This window comes from Cucurbita maxima, unplaced genomic scaffold (genome assembly GCF_002738345.1).
Source record: "Cucurbita maxima cultivar Rimu unplaced genomic scaffold, Cmax_1.0 Cma_Scf00014, whole genome shotgun sequence".
NCBI lineage: Eukaryota > Viridiplantae > Streptophyta > Magnoliopsida > Cucurbitales > Cucurbitaceae > Cucurbita > Cucurbita maxima.
In genome coordinates, this window is record NW_019272030.1 from 2,759,705 (window position 1) to 2,776,417 (window position 16,713).

A 16,713-nucleotide genomic window follows, 5' to 3' on the forward strand; every position below is an offset into this window, starting at 1 on the left:
AAAAAAAAAAAAAAAAAAAAAAAAACATTTAACCGTAAAATTAATAATTTTTTACAACATATTTGTTTTAAAAACTTTACTTTTCAAGAAAATTAATTATTATTTTTTTTAGAAAAAGTTCGGCCCAGTTTTTACTCTTGGGCCCTATCCTTAGCCCACGGCCCACCATGGAATATCAGACTTTCGGGCGGTCCTATAAATTCTTCCCATTCAGACCAATTCCCTCCGTTCTATTACGATCGAAACCTCTGCAACTCCTTCCCTCAAACCCTAGAAATCAAATCTCATGGTGAGTTGCTATCTGCGTTTTCTTGTTGATTCACCTCCAAATTATTCTTTCTTTCCTTATTCCTATTCATTTTATTCTGGAACTTCTGTACTGATTCTACTTATTGTGGTGTTTGTTGTTGTTTTTGTTTTGTATCGTTTGAATCGTAGGCACCAAAGAAGGATAAGGCTCCTCCACCGTCCTCCAAGCCCGCTAAATCTGGCGGAGGAAAGCAGAAGAAGAAGGTAAGCTTCTTAGAATTAATTACCGCTAGCGGATTCATGATTCGTATGCCGATGCATGCCTAGCCCTATCGTTCAAGAAGATCATTTAATAAGATTTAGTTCTTTTAATTTCCTCTGGTTTTACTGCATTGCTTAGACGGAGTGTTATTCCTGTTTTCTGAAGTTAGTATTGCTGAATTTTATTTCAACACTTTGATATTTGGAGCTGCCTTTTGTAATTAGGTCTTCATATATTACGTAGCATATCCTTCTTCACCATACAGAGTTCACAAAACTAGCTTAGGCGTTAAATATGGGGCAATCGGAAAGTGATTTTTCATTCGATTAGGAAGAAAATTCAAGGCCTTCAAAAATACAATGAGATGTTTGGAATCCAGTGAAGTTTGTTGAATAGGAGGATCATTATGATTTTCTTTTTGGCATAAGCTTTATATGGTGGTTATCGATTGGATTGCAGAAATGGAGCAAGGGTAAGCAAAAGGAGAAGGTGAACAACATGGTTTTATTTGATCAGGCAAGTTATGATAAGCTCCTTTCTGAAGCTCCCAAGTTCAAGCTGGTCACTCCGTCTATCCTTTCTGATAGGTTGAGGGTATGTCTTTTCTTCCTTTTACTCATCTGTGGTTTTGCCCGTAGTCTGCAATCTTTTATTTGTTCTTGGCCTGAATATGTTGAGAAGAACTGGGCATTTATCCTAAACCCTTGGGTGTTTCAAACAATTAAAATGCCCAACCCACACACTTAGTCTACTTATGAACATGAAATTCTTAGTTAAGGAGGAATCAGATTGGCATGGTACTGAAATTTTATGCAGGCCTTTTTTACTAATACAACTTTCTTACAGATCAATGGGTCGCTCGCACGAAGAGCAATTAAGGATTTGATGGCACGGGGTTCCATCAGGATGATATCGTCTCACTCCAGTCAGCAGATCTATACAAGAGCAACCAACGCCTAAGGCTATGGCACGGGGTTCATATAAACTCTTTCCCGGAAGGCTATGGTTATGTAGTTCCCTTCCCATTTTGCAATTCCGAATTTTGTCCATTGAAGAAATTATCTTTTCGTCTGTTCTAATGGCTGGATGATCTTTTTATGTAATGTGGTCTTTTATTTGTTAATCAGGATTCGTTAATTGGGTTTGGGTAGTTTGTGTTTTTTTTTTTTCTAGCTCTAAACATAATGTGTCAGTCGTGTAGAAGTTGGAAAAAATTAACAAGGATTTGACAATAGTCTCAATGTCCTCCAAAATGTTAACCAATTATAAATTTGAGTTTGAATTTAAAAAATTAGGTGATCTAATGTAACCATCAATTGTTTTCAATTTTTTTAGTAAATAAAAATTGTAAGCTAAAAACCTCAACCAATTTACATCCTGCTTGTCTGATGTGATGTGGGAATCTGTTTCATTTCGTCGAGCATTTAAAATACTCTCCAAAAGTGTTGAAATTATGGCAGAAGGATACCAAGTTCATAAAGAAAATGTTAATGAAAAGTATATGAACCACACTTCATCTGACAGTACTCGATTCATTTGACCTTTCATAAGAAACATTTCACCATTAAGCATAAGAGCAAATTAATTAAATAATAGTCTCTTGGATCCAAAACTAAAAGCCGGACCGCAAATTTGATTTAAATTCCCACTTGTACGGCCAGGAGAGGCACTCATGCTTAATAACTGGCCTCCACTTTCTTCTATACAGGAACTTTACAAATGTAAAGTGGGTGGTGGAAGAGAATTTTAAAGCCTAACTGGAAACTTAAAAGATGATTATAAATGAATAATGTTCAATTTTGCAAAACCGGTGACATAAAATTCGCATTAGTACACGATCACAGTTATTGTAGTCTTGGCATGATTGAATTTCAATCAGGACTTAAACGGTAAAAATACACATAAACAACGAAATCAGTACAAATCACCTTCCTTGTGTGTGTGGATGACACAGTCGGATTGTGGGTATGCAACGCAGGTCAGGACATAACCCTTCTCCATTTGATTGTCGTCCAAGAACGATCCATCTGATTGGTCCACTGTCCCAGAAACAACTTGACCGGCGCAAGTAGAGCAAGCTCCAGCCCTGCAAGAGTAAGGTAGATCCAATCCAGCATCCTCAGCTGAGTCCAGAATGTAAGCATCATCAGGGGCCTCAAACTCATTCTCTTCACCGTTTGGTCCAATCAATTTCACTTTGTAAGTAGTAGCCATTGCTGTCACTTTGAATGAAGAAGACTTCAATCCAAATGCCCGGGATACACTCCTAAAAGAACCCAAAGAAGATGGCCTCTGCACTAGGGCACAGGATCTCCTTGGTGTAGCACTTTTGATCAGGCAAGATGTTGGAAGATTGATAGCCGACATTGAATAGTGATAGCTGAAGCCATGAAGATAAAATTAGGGAATTTAAACAGAAAGAAACTGCAACCATCTATTAGACACACAGAAGACTGAAGGTAATCAATTACGCAGCAACCTTATCTACTTCAATGCAAACCATACATGTTTATATATGTTATTATTAGAAAACGTAGCTTCCATCAAAAATGAATCATGCAAGATCTTGACTACTAAACATCTTCCCCAATATTTCGTGTCAAGATGCTGGATATTCCATCAGCAACGCCAATCCACACAAACACCAGCAGATGATGAAAAAGAGCTTGGACGTCGGTTTAAGAAAAAATCAATCGAGGATGTGAGATAGTTCTAGATGATGTATTGGACGTGGAAAGCTTCAACAAATTGTAACGAAAAATCTATTTTATAAATAAATAAATAAATAACTCACTTCGATTGTTCAATGATGATAGCAAAAGAAGTGAGAAAAAAAAAAAAAAAACGAAATAATGGCAAAGCCTTTTGGTTATGCAAATGAAAAGAATACGCCAACCTGAGCAAAAGAGGCGCCAATTATCATTCCAAAAGTAGATGGTTCAATCAGGCTCAACAGCATAAAAAGAGGTTACAGAAAAATTGGAGACCAAGAAAGCAAAAAAGGCCAAGATCCAACAAAAATCAGAAGAACTTTTAAAAAATCATTAACAAGTCTTCATTTGGAAATGAAATAAGAACTAAACAAATTATCAAGCATGCAAGGGGATAAAATGACGACAGAAACATCAAGTTTCCGGAAAAAAGAAAAAAGAAATTCCTGAACTATTCCAAAATTGAAAAACGAAACCAATGTTCTCTAATGTCAAGCGCTTATCGGTTGAGCTTCTAACACCGTAGTACAATAAACGAAAAACAGACAAATCATAAGAAATCAACAGTCTATAATAGCCAAAAAGCTTGATCCACTCCTCGCCCGAAACAAACACAACATAAACCGTAAAAAGCAACCAAAGATCCACAAAATAAACAGCGACTAACAAGAAAAGCGAAAAAGCAAATTTACAGAACCACAGGTCGCAATCAAAACAATGAAAAGGACAGATTATAGTACGAAAAAGAGAACAGAAAATCAAAAACAGAAAGGATTGAAGAAAGACGAAGATCAAAAGAAATGAAAAAGAAAAGATAGAGAAGAATATTACGAGGAGTGGCGATCCGCAGAGGGCGTGAAAAACGGAGGAAGCCGCGAAGAGAGAAATGGAAAGTAGCCCTAACGATGCTGCCGCCAAGTACGTGTTTGTTTTTGTCGCTGGCTTTCCTTTCTTAAGAGCAGATTCCAAATGAGGACGCCTGAGTTGGTGAGCCGAGTTTCGATTCTCTACGGCCGTTTCTATTTTAACTCTGTAAGAAATTGCTAGAACCTTTGCGATCCTTCCGTTGGATTGGTCAAAAAATAATTACGAAATTACAATAAATACATATAATTGTGTCATAATTAAACAATATCAATTAATTTTAGAAAAATTCAAAAGTAGCTGATTTGGTTCTTTTTTTATCCGGTCAGGTTTGCTCTGGTTTACTCCCCTTTTCAAAAACATAACTCAGAAGAAATAAACTCTTATTTGATTAAAATACCTTACCCGCTGCCCGTTCACGTTCCTATTAATATATAAGAGGTTCGAATATTTGAATTCTTATTCTCAAAATTATTGTGCTATGTTTTAAAAATAAAAAATATTTTCATTAGGATTAGTAGGGGTGTACATTCAACCTGACAAACCGGACCAACCCAACCCAAACTATAGCTACTTTTCAAAAAGCTGAACTATCCAACTTACAAGGTTACCGGGGGAGTTGGAAATGACCTATTAGATTCATATTTTTGCTCTTCAACTACCAAAAAGAAGCATAGAACTCGCATCGTTGTCTTTCTTCTTCATCGGAGCGGATAACCGATGTTTCGACCATTCATCCAAGGCATTGCATTGAGTAGAATTCATCTGAATGCAAGGTCGTTTTTCTTTTACTATCTTCTCTGCATTTTTCCAATCGTCGGCCACTCCCAGAGCTACTAACACTGCACATGTAACGACGACACTTCTTCCATGACCTGGAAAACACGAAGGAAGATGTCGATAACCGATAATGTTAGCATAGTACGGTCACTAGCGGAATGTAACATGGGGGTCTTTGTACAAGAGACATTGATTTCAAATACTCGCTAACAATGCAAATATAACAGGAACACATCTCGTGTGACCTATCAAATTTTGGACTAATGAAATTGCAAAGAGATCGTATATAGAGGGAGCATGCATCATCGGTAGGCTCCCAGCTAAAAGGAGACATTATACGACCTGAGTTCAATAGCTAAGACACCTCTACTGAGTTTGAAACCCGACTCTAATATTCTTTCTAGATTTGAAGTTAGCGCAACATGAATATTGCTAATCATTTGTGCAACTCATGCTTAAATTTTGTAAAGTAGTAAGTTAAAGCAGCACGGTTTCGATGGCGGGCATCGTAAACAATTAGCACGGTGGCTGGATAGAAGGTCGAAATCTAAGATTGTATGTAGGAGGACATCAAATAGTCGGCCTATGAATTATCATTATTCCAGCATACTTTGAATAAACTAGGGAAGAGAATGCAACCCAACACGAAAGTTAGAATCTTTCAGGAAATATACTCTTAATTGATAAGTGCATAACTACGTGCATATTCTTACATTTGATGGCCCCGGCATTTCCCTGTTAACATAGTTATGTTACTACTCTTCACTTCTAAAGTGAAAACTATCCTCACAAACCAACACGAATTCTTCCAGCTTGCTTTATCCTTACTCATATGTATCCTAGCAAAATTCTCAAGAGATCACACAACATAAAATTGCTCCAAATAAAGCACGTTTAATCATAGAGTTCCTATAATTGAGCCACCGAAAAGGAAGGTGCACATTATTGGTATAGATAGTGACTTTCTCCTTCGAATAAGATTTTAGGTTCATTCATGTATCCCTTCTCTATTCGGGTGTCAAATTTTCAATTCAACTCAAAAGTTTCATGAATGTAACCGTATCGATTCATACATACATATGCAAAAATGAAAATTCTCGATTGATTCAAAGACAACCAGCGAGATATCATCAAATAACAAACAATCATCACAGAAGCATAGTCATCAACTAAGATCCAGTAACCAACCAAAGGAAAACTAGAGAGAAAGCTTCAAACTCCTAAACGTATCTATACAACTTTATACATCTAATGCAATCGAGAATCAAAGCTTTTCAACAAATCAGTAAAGCTAGAGAGCTTACCATAAGCACAATGGATGAACACAGGCTTCTTCTGCTCTCTCTTCCTACAAATCCACCGAACGGCCGATTCAATTTCTTCAGGCAGAGGAGACCGTGTGTCCCAAGTCGGGATACACAAATAACCATCCCCAGAGATATCCAAACACCTAGGCAATTCACAAGTACAATCAACAATGGCAGGATTACAAGGAGGCAGTCTATCAGGGGAAGTAGGCCACCCCCCGACGTATAAACCCTCAAAAATCTCAGTGTACGGATCCTCCCTAAGGTATAATCCACGAAATGAAGGAAGATACCGAATGAAAAGCAAAAACGGAGCAAAAATGACGATCGACCAAATCGGAAAAGTTCCATCCGGTTTCTTCCCCAAAAGCAGGGGGAGATTGATCGATGGAAGAGAAGCAACTGAAATCAAGAGAGAAACTAAAGAGGCGTACAGAAATTGAAACGATAACAATCTGAAGCCAAGAAATCTAAGAAATAGAAATAGAGAAAACAAGGCTGCTGCCTTCAATCCAATCAAAGATGAAATTCCCGGATTCATCGTTTTCGAGCCTTGAAGATTCAGATTTTTCGAAACCTAGAAAGAACGTCAGGTCAGAACATCAAAATGTTTCTTACAGTTTGGAAATCTCTTGCGATCTTAAGAAACATGATGCCAAGGTCGACTGTAAGAAGCAACATCCAGTCCCCGCCACCATTTCAATCGGAAAAAATGAAGCCAACAGAAAAAATTATGTTTTGTTCTTCCTTCCTTCACAAATTTCAATATACTTATGAAATCGCCTTGATTTCTCACTTCACTCGCTTCTCATTTATAGTTTAAACAAAAATTTCCATTACATTAAATACAAAATGTTTGAATTTTCTTTATTTTAAAATTTTAAAATTAAAAAAAAAACATTTAATTCATAATTTTTTGTTTTTAGTAATTTTGAGTCTAAATTTGAATATAGTATAATTTATTTTCAATATTTTTAATATTCTAACAATTCAGATTTTATTATAAAAAACATATATATTATTAAGCTTCTATACAATTTTTTACCTACATAAATTGAATTTATTTAGATTTTATCCATTTTATCAACTTAATAAAATGGCTATTTTAATTTCTAAACTAAAAGGAAAAAAATCATTTTAATCCTAATTAAACTATTTATTTCTTACAATTTGAGCTTACCACAAGCCGTTAAAGACGTGGAGCCATAACTATTCAACAACTATACTTCAAGGACAGTATCGATATTAATTTGAGCATAACTTAATAAATAAGATATTTATTACAAGTAATAAACGGACCGATATTAATATCAATTTGAGCATAACTTAGTAAATAAGATAATTATTACAAGTAATAAATAGACAGATATCGATATCAATATGAGCATAACTTAGTAAATAAGATACGTGTTAAAAAGTAAGAAACGAACAAATATCAATATCAATCTGAGCATAACTTAGTAAATAAAATATGTATTAAAAGTAAGAAATGAACTGATATCAATATCAATCGAAACATAACTCAGTAAATAAGATATTTATTACAAGTTAGAAACAGATTGGATATTCTTCAAAAAGAAAGCAAGCATAGTAAGGAACTTAGTCCCTGCTACTTCCATTATCCTGCTCGCTAGCAACAAATATAATATTTCCTGGAGCAATTGCTGCGCCTGTTTTCGTACCCCTTTACAAGTTTACAAGACATTTCAACATATTGATAGCACCAGCAAGCTTACTGTTTTCTGGACCTTTATTTAAGGCCCCTTGGCTTTAGCAATTGTTTCTCCCATGACAGCAGTTTTCGAGATCTGAATCGAGCTGTATTTATCCATCCTGCTGGAACTGGACCTCGTGATGCTTCACGTACTTCGCCAGGAGGCTTCGTCGTTCAATGATAGCAGCTTTCCTGTACACTGATCGATTTGAAATGATGAGTGTTTTTATAGGAAGTAGCATAGACGTATTCGAGATAAACGTAAGGTAGAACAACAAGAAGATGAGAAGACAAAAATTCAAGTAAAAGAATATTCTGTTTCATTCTTGATAGAGAATGCAGTGGCTATTAAGAATGACTTGCAGGCACATGCTGTAATGCACAAACAAAAAAGAAAACCTATATCTTAACCTTCCAAGGCGATCACGGATGAAGAAAATCAGAACATTGAGAAACAAATTAGCAGGAGAAACCTTTGTTTTTTTCGAGTTCCATTAACTACGGAGGTAGAGGATCGAACTATGCCCCCTCAAAATGGTAATTGATGTCTTATCTACGGAGTTATGTTCGACAACAGAAACCAAAATAAAGTACCGAAATTGTGAAAAGCCCCTGCAGATCATGCTCCATAAGCCAATTACTCCACAAAATGACTAAAAACCGGATCTTTAAAAAAAAAAAAAAAAATAGGTCTTCCGAGAGGTCAACTGTAATGACCTAGGCCCCTGCTAGCGGATATTGTCCTCTTTGAGCTTTCCCCTTCGGGCTTCCCCTCAAGGTTTTTAAAATGCGTCTACTAGGGAGAGGTTTTCACACCTTTATAAAGGGCGTTTCGTTCTCCTCCCCACCGATGTGGGATCTCACAATTAGGGCCCAACGTCCTTGCTGGCACTCATTCCTTTCTCCAATCAATGTGGGACCCCCACCAAATCCACCCCCTTCAGGGTCCAGCATCCTTACTGGCACACCGTCTCATGTCTACCCCCTTCGGGGAACAACCTTCTCGCTGGCACATCGCCCGGTGTCTGGCTCTGATACCATTTGTAACCCACCGCTAGCAGATATTGTCCTCTTTAGGCTTTCCCTTTCGAGCTTCCCCTCAAGGTTTTTAAAACGCATTTACCAGAGAGAGGTTTCCATACCCTTATAAAGGGTGTTTCGTTCTCCTCCCCAACCGATGTGGGATCTCACATCGACCGTGCGAGAAAGGCCGTGCGACAAAGGCAGTCCACAAATGCTTCTATCCTCAACCTAAGCGTGAAGCCTGCTCCTTGATCATTTTCAAGGAGAAAGAGATAAAGAACAGAAAATAAAGAGAATGAAGAAACGAAAACTAAGCCTTGTGAACAACTATTTACTCGGATATAGAATCATACTATCGTGGAAGTTGCGTGTCCAACTGCTAGACTACGATGATATTTTAAGCTTTTTCCATCACTCCATACAAGAGAATGCATACCTCAGAAACAATGCAGAGATTAGCAGAAAAACAGGACCCAGTTTAAAGGCAAAGGCAGACAAATGTAATTAATGATATGAATTAAGCGTACAAAGAACCATACCATTCTCTACATAACGCATTGTAATAACAAAACAATAGGTATCTTACCACAAGTATGGGACTTCGCACTATGGCAAGCAGTAGAGGTAAACGGCAAGGCTTTCATATCTTCAGCATCACTAGCAAATATATCATTGATATCATGGCAAGTATCCACCCCTCTTAAAGCTATGGCATCCCGCTGATCCTTGCATCGGCTCTTGAGATAGTCAAAAGAACGAAACTAGTTATCCTACCTTCTGTTCTCTGCATCATAGACAAATCTTCCGAGAAAATTCTTTTTTTTGCATATGAAATAAGTTATCTGGTTACATACACAATTACGACCTTGTTCGCCCGCTCTCCTCTCAAGAAGTGAAAGAATTGAATGACAGTGCTAGCAAATGCCAATCTGTTCACAGGTACACATGAGAGCTCCCCACCCAACGAAAGTATAGAGCTCTAAAATACCAGTCAATGGGGAAAAAAAATGAAACTATACAATAGCTATAAAAGCATATTTAACTCAGAGAGGTCGTCCATGGGTATGTCGAGGCCCACTGCATCATGATCTTGAAATCCATCTTCGTCAATGTTCAACCAAGAATCGAGATCTTGAGGACCACCAAGTTCATTGCCCACACCTAACTCCATGGAATCTAAATCATGTAACTGAAGATTCGTGAAATCTGTACGTTCACTATGATCCTTTGACGGGTGAGGAGTAGCATTATTAAGGGGCAATACCACGGTAAATTCCTTTTTCGTGCTACCATTTGCAACTTCATTGGACACCCTACTAGCAGGGTTATCGGAATAAGTTCCATCCGTTAACTTGCCTATTCTATTTCCTGCAGGAGATAGCTGAGCTGTCTTCTGCTTGGGCTTTGTTTTTGTTTTACGCTCACCCCGAAAATCCCCAGCAGATGAACGCCCAGCTTTGGTAACACACAATCTAGATGACATATCCTTGTCCCTTTCTCTCTCACTTCGTTTCCCCTTAACTCCACCTAATGAATTGTTACCCATGGTTGATACAACTCTCATGCAAGCACTTCCTACATCATCAAGTAACACTTCTTTCTTCTTCCCTCTATTCACTATTGGCCCCGTTCGGGTGAAATCATGGTCGGAAGAATGAGGTAATCCCCTACCACCTTTATGATTCTGCACACCATTTTGATGAGCTTCACCAGGAAAGGAACCTGCAGTGGTAGATAATAGTTAAGAACTAAACATACAAGATGAAAACATTGAACTTCCTTGACGTTACAGCAGAGGCCAGAATGAACAAAGAAAAATCATTACATGGCTCGGGCACGAATTCATGTGCTCAAGCACTATATATAACCTTTAGGTTACTGTCTTTTCTTTTAGGAAAAATATAATATTTAATGTGCAACAAAACATCAAACAAAATAGATGGATTAAAGTTTCTGCTAATTGGAAACGACCGAATCATTACCATTCATAACATCAGCATCAATTCGGTTAGAAGGTCGAGTTAGAATGTCTCGAAGTGCAGGCTCACTGAAGCAACTTTTTTGTGTATCTTCAAATCTTCGACATCTGGCAAGAGTTCTTTTCATGAAAGCTGAAGCAACTTGTTTTGATACCTTGGGGATCCCCAATTTTGCAGCGCTACTGCCACGAGTGGCCTATCATATCAGCCATATGGTAAAATAGTGAGTTAATGAATGAATTTGAGCAATTTAAAATTTACAATAAACTGCAACATCAGTTTAATAATCAATCAAAGAAGAAAAAACAACTGTTTTGGTTCATAACAAAACATTCCATATTCATCTTCAAGGCAAACTAATTTACAGAAATAAATTCATGCCAAGCATACACATTGATAAACTACTTCTAATAATTGAAAATCTCACGAAAGGATTGGTGATTGCTTATCTTAAGAAAAATGATAGGAACATTAATATATCCCAGTAAAATGTAGAATTAACGTCAGCCATAAGGTGTGTCCCATCCAAAATATGTATGAACTCGAAAAAAAATCCTTAATAACAAACTTATTTATAGGTTAGCCTTTAATTTGGCTCAGGAAGCCTAAACCTCAAAAACTCTCAACATGACGTCACACCTTTTATATTTGCGAGAAACACCATATATTACTAGAGAGACCATTTTATATCGATCTTAGCCAAGAGGGAAAACTGTAAAAGGACCGGGCAAAAAGACTTGCATGAATATAAGCCAATGAAAGGGGTAACAAAAGTAAGTAAGCATAAATATTCTATATCTTTACATACCAACTGCTTTAAACAAGCCAACTGAACAAGCCGGTCCATCGCCAACTGTTCACGGGACCTACAAGGTTATATTATGAAAAAGAAAATTCTCACAATTAATAATCAGTTGCTATATGTGGGTTTATGATAGAAGCAAAGGTCCAAGTAACTGTAAACCCACCGTTCTTCCGTTTTTCTGCCTTCCTCGATTGCTTTGATTATTTTGTTTCCATGAATTTTTGCTTTAACAACCTATGAAGCATAAGTTAATACATCAGCAGGAAATATGAAGCTTAGAAATGTCAAAGAGGATATGAGAACAAAATCTTATGGAAACCTAAAATGAAAAACATAAAAGGCATTATGAAGAGAGCATTGCAACCTGTTGGTTAAGTTTCTTCTCTAATTCAAGAATTTCTTGATTTATTGTATCCTCTTCCCCATCTGCTAGATCAGGCTAAGAAAGATACCATTGAAGAGTAGAAAGAATAAGGCCACTACACGGAAAAGTATATATCAAGGGTACAAACTAAATCCTGAAATACATACCACTGTTTCGGGATACAATCCAATACTCTGGAGCTCCAGCATGAGTCTATTCTCCACAGACATCTGTTCATACTGGCAATTAAAGACAGAGACATTAGACTCTTTCAAATGCATGCCTAGGGGTCCAGCAAGACCATTTTCGTGAAGCTTGGAGAAGTATCCATTGTTTAATGGTTGATATCCATGATCTGCTTGATCATTAAAGGGCTGACTGTCACGCCTCGATCCCAAATTGAAGGTAGTGCTTCCATAGCAAGAAAATCTACGACCAGCCCTTTGTTGAGTTTTTATATCCAACTCAGATTCAAATGCAATTCCGATGGAGTTTTCAGGCTCAATATCAACAGAGGGATGTATAACATCAGGAAAGTCATCTCCCCCATATTGTGAAAACATATTTGTCCCTCTACTTTCTTGGAACTCCTCCATTTCATCTTCAACTATTAAAGCTGATAATACTATTTGGTACAGCGGAGTAACGATTTTTCTCTTTTTTGATTCTAATTTTCCACTTAAAGTCACGAAGTCCTCCGCTTCATCAACCTGATCGACCTTTCTAACCATGTTTTGTGGTTCACTTTGAGCAAGCGAGAATTGGTTTTTTCTTCCAGAACCAAGTGCCTGAGGTGATGAATCCTCCTCTGCCACAAAAGCACCCTGAGAAAATACCACATCTTCATAACTACATGCCAACAAAAAAAAGACCTACAAAAAGACGGCCCAAAAGGAAGGCAGAAGAACCTAACCTAACAAGAAAGAAGTGTTTACTCAAAAGAGACTAGAAACCTATATATTATACGTACAACAATCACAACAAATGATTGTTATGAGTTGTAGCTGTCCAAAGCAGCAGCTGAAACGATGCCCTAAATGGGCTGCTAAAATGGAACAAGTAATAACTTTCCAACGCTTTACGCTCGAACAGTAGGGTTTTACATAATTTGATGTATTTACTTCCCTAATTACCATCCCTACTATCCTAAGCAACCAGTCGAAAGCAGCTACCATCCGACTATATTAGGTAATCATTCAAGAATTTGTGAGTGCATCAAATAAATAAAGTTATTTGCAATTTCCACTGCATCTCTCACAGTTCAAATTTATCTGAACGATTCTCTACTAAATTCTTTATAAACCCAATATCTTCACCTAAATTTTCTGCCAACTTAGCAATACCTTCAGTTTTGAATAATTTATATATGCTACTAGACAAATGAAAATCCAGACACATACCGAAATTGTGTTCTCGTGATCCAATACTTCAGAGAAGCTTTCATCATTCTTGTCTAGGATTATCTGCAGATTAAGTTCAACGATATTTAAGAATTAGCTTTTTAAGACATTGAGAACTACCGATGTTAGTAGTATCATAGAATATTATAGTTATTATAGTTTAAGAATATTTTTTAGTAAAATTGGGAACTATTGGTGTTAGCAGTATAATAGAATATTGTAGTTCTTACCTGCTGCTTCAAAAAGGATTCGTCCTCTTGGCTGATGGAAGCAAATAAAAATTCCACTTTCCACCAAAATGTACTTGAACAGCAAACATCTGCAATAGGAAAAATACAAAAGAATAATACGAGCATGAGCATGGTTCATGTTTAAGAAATAAGCAACTGTACATGCATACATACGATACACAAACACTAGACATTCTTTCCCAAGAAGAGATTCTAAATTTGAAGAGGGATACATACAGCTTGGGTTACAAGCATAATTCGCAGCTTCTAAGAGTTCTTCACGGTCATCATCCGATTCACCTACAAACCATATAGAAGAATACTAATGCACGTGTAACGTTTAGGAAGTGAACCAATTCAATGGACATATAGAAACTGAACAAGAAATAAAAACTTTCTTGCAAGAACTTTCAATTCCCACTTCTATGTTTCACATCATCATATCACACATGCACTAAACTTTATGTACCTTTTGAGAAAAGAGTAGCAGAATGATATCACTATAGAAATTATTGTTTCAACTAGAGAAACTTTCTTTCAGTGAAAACAAAAGTCTACTCGATACTTAGCATACATTTAAACCCTAAACAAAAACATATTGTAGCATTCAACATAATGTTGAACTGGAAGAATATTTCCATATAGCTCATGCTCATGTTTTACATTGCTACATTGCATGTGTGGGTAAAAAACTAAAATCTTCCTTTCTAGGAAGAAAAGTAGAATGATATCATTATAAAATTTATTATTTCAACTCAAGACATATTCTTTTCATGGGAAGCAAAAGTCACTCAATACTAAAGCATATATCCAAACCTAAACAAGACTATGTTGTAGCATTGATCAAATTGTTGCACTGGAAGAATGTTTTCATACGACTATCAAGAATATCTTCTAGTCCTACCCACCACAACAATACTTTCTCCTTGCTCACAAATATGCTCCGACTTTTTCTTGTAAAAAAATGTTTTGCCACGTAAAAAACTTTTACCTATTAATCTGATAACTGAAAACAGGTGAATCGGGGTAGGACACGAAATATTAAACACTAAGAACTTAAAATCACTCCCTGTCAGTAAGCTAAACAGTAAGAGCTTTGTCGTTAAAACTGTTACCAAATAGAGCTAGTTTCTTGTGTCTAGGAGAAACACCTCATTGGACATCATATAAATCAATCATAACACACCTGTACAATCAGGGGAACCACCAACTGATGTTTGTGAAACTCGGGTGAAGGCCTTACGATCAGATAACTTTTTCAGTGGGGGGCGTCCTGACTTGCTGATGTATTATACATCAATAAGATAAAGGTTATCAAAAAGAAATAATGAAAGAGAAAAGAAACAATAAAGAGAGAGAGAAAAGATGTTGGCAGATCTATCACCTTCTGTTTTTCTCAGAACCGAGCCTTGCAATTTTAAGTGGTTTAGTCAAAGTTGGAGTCTCCAATTTTTCCCTCGCTGGTGAAACAGAAACTCTCGAAAATGATGAACCTCTACCGCTTCTTCCCTGTCTTCTACCAGAGTCCCCAATTTCTTCCTTGATAAGTACCTTGTTCTTGACTGAATGAAATATGTTAGGAACATTATTCTGAGCAGCAGGAGCCAACATTCTTTCTTCTGGTTCCCGACACACTGATCCTTTCTCTTTCAACTGACTGTCATGATTTTCACCAGCACCAGATTCTTCACTCTCAGATAACCTAGCAGGAGACGACACAACTTCCTGTTTCACCCTAACTTGATGACTACCAATAGACAAGTTCCTTGAAAGAAACGAGCCACCTGCAACAGGAGAAGCTATTCTACCACCTAAATCTGAAGGAGAACCTTCAGACCCCTGCACATCATCATGATTTGGAACAGGTGATAACAGATTAGATCTTCTAGTACGGGATATTTTCTGTGGCCTCTGGCCAACCCATTGAGCCATGGGAGGAGAAGATGATCCACTGGGCATGGAACGCTTGCGATTGTTAGCCCCATTTACTGACTGAAATTTATTTGCACTTGGAGGTTGTTCCCAGCCATCAAGAGCTCCAGACATGCGTGAAAGACTAGGAGATGAACTTCCAGCCGTAGTAGAGCCAGACCTGGGTGCCCTTGAGCCCTTTCCTTTTGCCAGCGAATAAGGACCAGCTACATGATTATCTTCACGGACATTTAATCTGACGATAATCTCAAATTAATAAAAAATAACGTGAAATCTTCCGAACTGTATGCGAGCAAACATAAACTTCTCAAAATATGGCAGAGTAGGTGAAAATGTGCCCGTAAAAAAATCAAAAGTCCAAACTTCAATTGTAGCAAACCACAAATCATTTATGAAGTTATTTTCAGAAACAGCACACTTCTGATTGTCGTGGAAACTTAGGGAGAGATCACCAAAAGGAGGTCCTAATAGTAAGCAGTCAGCCACACCTCGAGGACCTCACTCACCGAAAAAAATTTAAGAAATTTTGATCTTTCTTTCCAGTCCAACTTCCCCAAGAATGCTCAAAAATGTCCATAACACCTTCACTTTTTGTTTGAAATTATCGCCAAACAGCAATTGGAATCCTTGGAGAATGAAGAAGGGAAGCACACAACCATGTTGCAGAAGATAGGCCCACAAGGTTTAAGTAAAAGAAAATGAAGAGTTGGTCTTGAGACTAACTTCTAAGACAGGCAGTTAGGCGAAGTATAACAGTGAGGATTCCTTCTTTAGATAATGTTTGTTGTCTGTCCCTTACAACAAGATTCCAAGGGAAAAATGATTGATGCAATTCTAATCACCATCTGACCTTCTAAATAATCTGTTCCTAAGAATTGTACTTCAAACTATAATTTTCAAGAAATGTAATTTTACTACCACATTTTATTTTATACATTTTGGAAGTTTTTTTTTTATTTCAGATTTCAATATTCAGTTCTCAAATTTTTCTGCCACTGCATTTAAAATTCATGAAACACCATGCTTAGGGTAAGTTTTTTTTTTTTTTTTTTTTTTTTTTTTTTTTTTTTTTTTTTTTTTTTTTTTTTTTTTT

The 16,713-nt window shown here is 36.9% G+C and overlaps 4 protein-coding genes across 8 annotated transcripts in view; 1 reads left to right on the forward strand and 3 right to left on the reverse strand.

The window, feature by feature from the left end:
• Window positions 1-196: 196 nt before the first annotated feature.
• Window positions 197-1,634, forward strand: LOC111489681 (40S ribosomal protein S25-3). Its single transcript, XM_023138004.1, has 4 exons — window positions 197-289; window positions 439-513; window positions 971-1,105; window positions 1,358-1,634. The coding sequence occupies exons 1-4, from the start codon at window positions 287-289 to the stop codon at window positions 1,469-1,471; spliced, it is 327 nt and encodes a 108-aa protein (XP_022993772.1). The 5' UTR covers window positions 197-286; the 3' UTR covers window positions 1,472-1,634.
• A 634-nt stretch (window positions 1,635-2,268) lies between these two features.
• LOC111489026 (ferredoxin, root R-B2-like) lies at window positions 2,269-4,169 on the reverse strand. Of its 2 annotated transcripts, XM_023137035.1 has the most exons (3): window positions 4,054-4,138; window positions 3,306-3,407; window positions 2,269-2,891 (listed from the first exon to the last, which is right to left on the reverse strand). In XM_023137035.1, the coding sequence occupies exon 3, from the start codon at window positions 2,876-2,878 to the stop codon at window positions 2,426-2,428; it is 453 nt and encodes a 150-aa protein (XP_022992803.1). In that variant the 5' UTR covers window positions 2,879-2,891; window positions 3,306-3,407; window positions 4,054-4,138; the 3' UTR covers window positions 2,269-2,425. The 2 variants fall into 2 exon arrangements, with proteins under 2 accessions (XP_022992803.1, XP_022992802.1); XM_023137034.1 differs by lacking the exon at window positions 3,306-3,407 and having other exon boundaries at window positions 2,270-2,891; window positions 4,054-4,169.
• A 376-nt stretch (window positions 4,170-4,545) lies between these two features.
• Window positions 4,546-6,968, reverse strand: LOC111489024 (uncharacterized protein YnbD-like). 2 transcript variants are annotated; one of them, XM_023137033.1, is made up of 3 exons: window positions 6,792-6,968; window positions 6,171-6,316; window positions 4,546-4,961 (listed from the first exon to the last, which is right to left on the reverse strand). In XM_023137033.1, exons 1-3 carry the CDS (start codon window positions 6,869-6,871, stop codon window positions 4,741-4,743), a joined length of 447 nt encoding a protein of 148 aa, XP_022992801.1. In that variant the 5' UTR covers window positions 6,872-6,968; the 3' UTR covers window positions 4,546-4,740. The 2 variants fall into 2 exon arrangements, with proteins under 2 accessions (XP_022992801.1, XP_022992800.1); XM_023137032.1 differs by having other exon boundaries at window positions 6,171-6,968.
• A 685-nt stretch (window positions 6,969-7,653) lies between these two features.
• The window catches only part of LOC111489023, a 15,709-nt gene continuing 6,649 nt past the window's right edge, over window positions 7,654-16,713 (reverse strand). For all 3 annotated transcript variants that reach the window (XM_023137029.1, XM_023137031.1, XM_023137030.1), the window contains 12 exons: window positions 15,073-15,855; window positions 14,875-14,969; window positions 13,926-13,988; window positions 13,689-13,777; window positions 13,459-13,521; window positions 12,226-12,882; window positions 12,059-12,133; window positions 11,858-11,928; window positions 11,698-11,755; window positions 10,893-11,085; window positions 9,497-10,632; window positions 7,654-8,086 (listed from right to left, as the gene is read on the reverse strand). In XM_023137029.1, coding sequence (XP_022992797.1) covers window positions 9,935-10,632; window positions 10,893-11,085; window positions 11,698-11,755; window positions 11,858-11,928; window positions 12,059-12,133; window positions 12,226-12,882; window positions 13,459-13,521; window positions 13,689-13,777; window positions 13,926-13,988; window positions 14,875-14,969; window positions 15,073-15,855 — 2,845 coding nt within the window. In that variant the 3' untranslated portion in view covers window positions 7,654-8,086; window positions 9,497-9,934. The remainder of the gene's footprint in view (window positions 8,087-9,496; window positions 10,633-10,892; window positions 11,086-11,697; window positions 11,756-11,857; window positions 11,929-12,058; window positions 12,134-12,225; window positions 12,883-13,458; window positions 13,522-13,688; window positions 13,778-13,925; window positions 13,989-14,874; window positions 14,970-15,072; window positions 15,856-16,713) is intronic.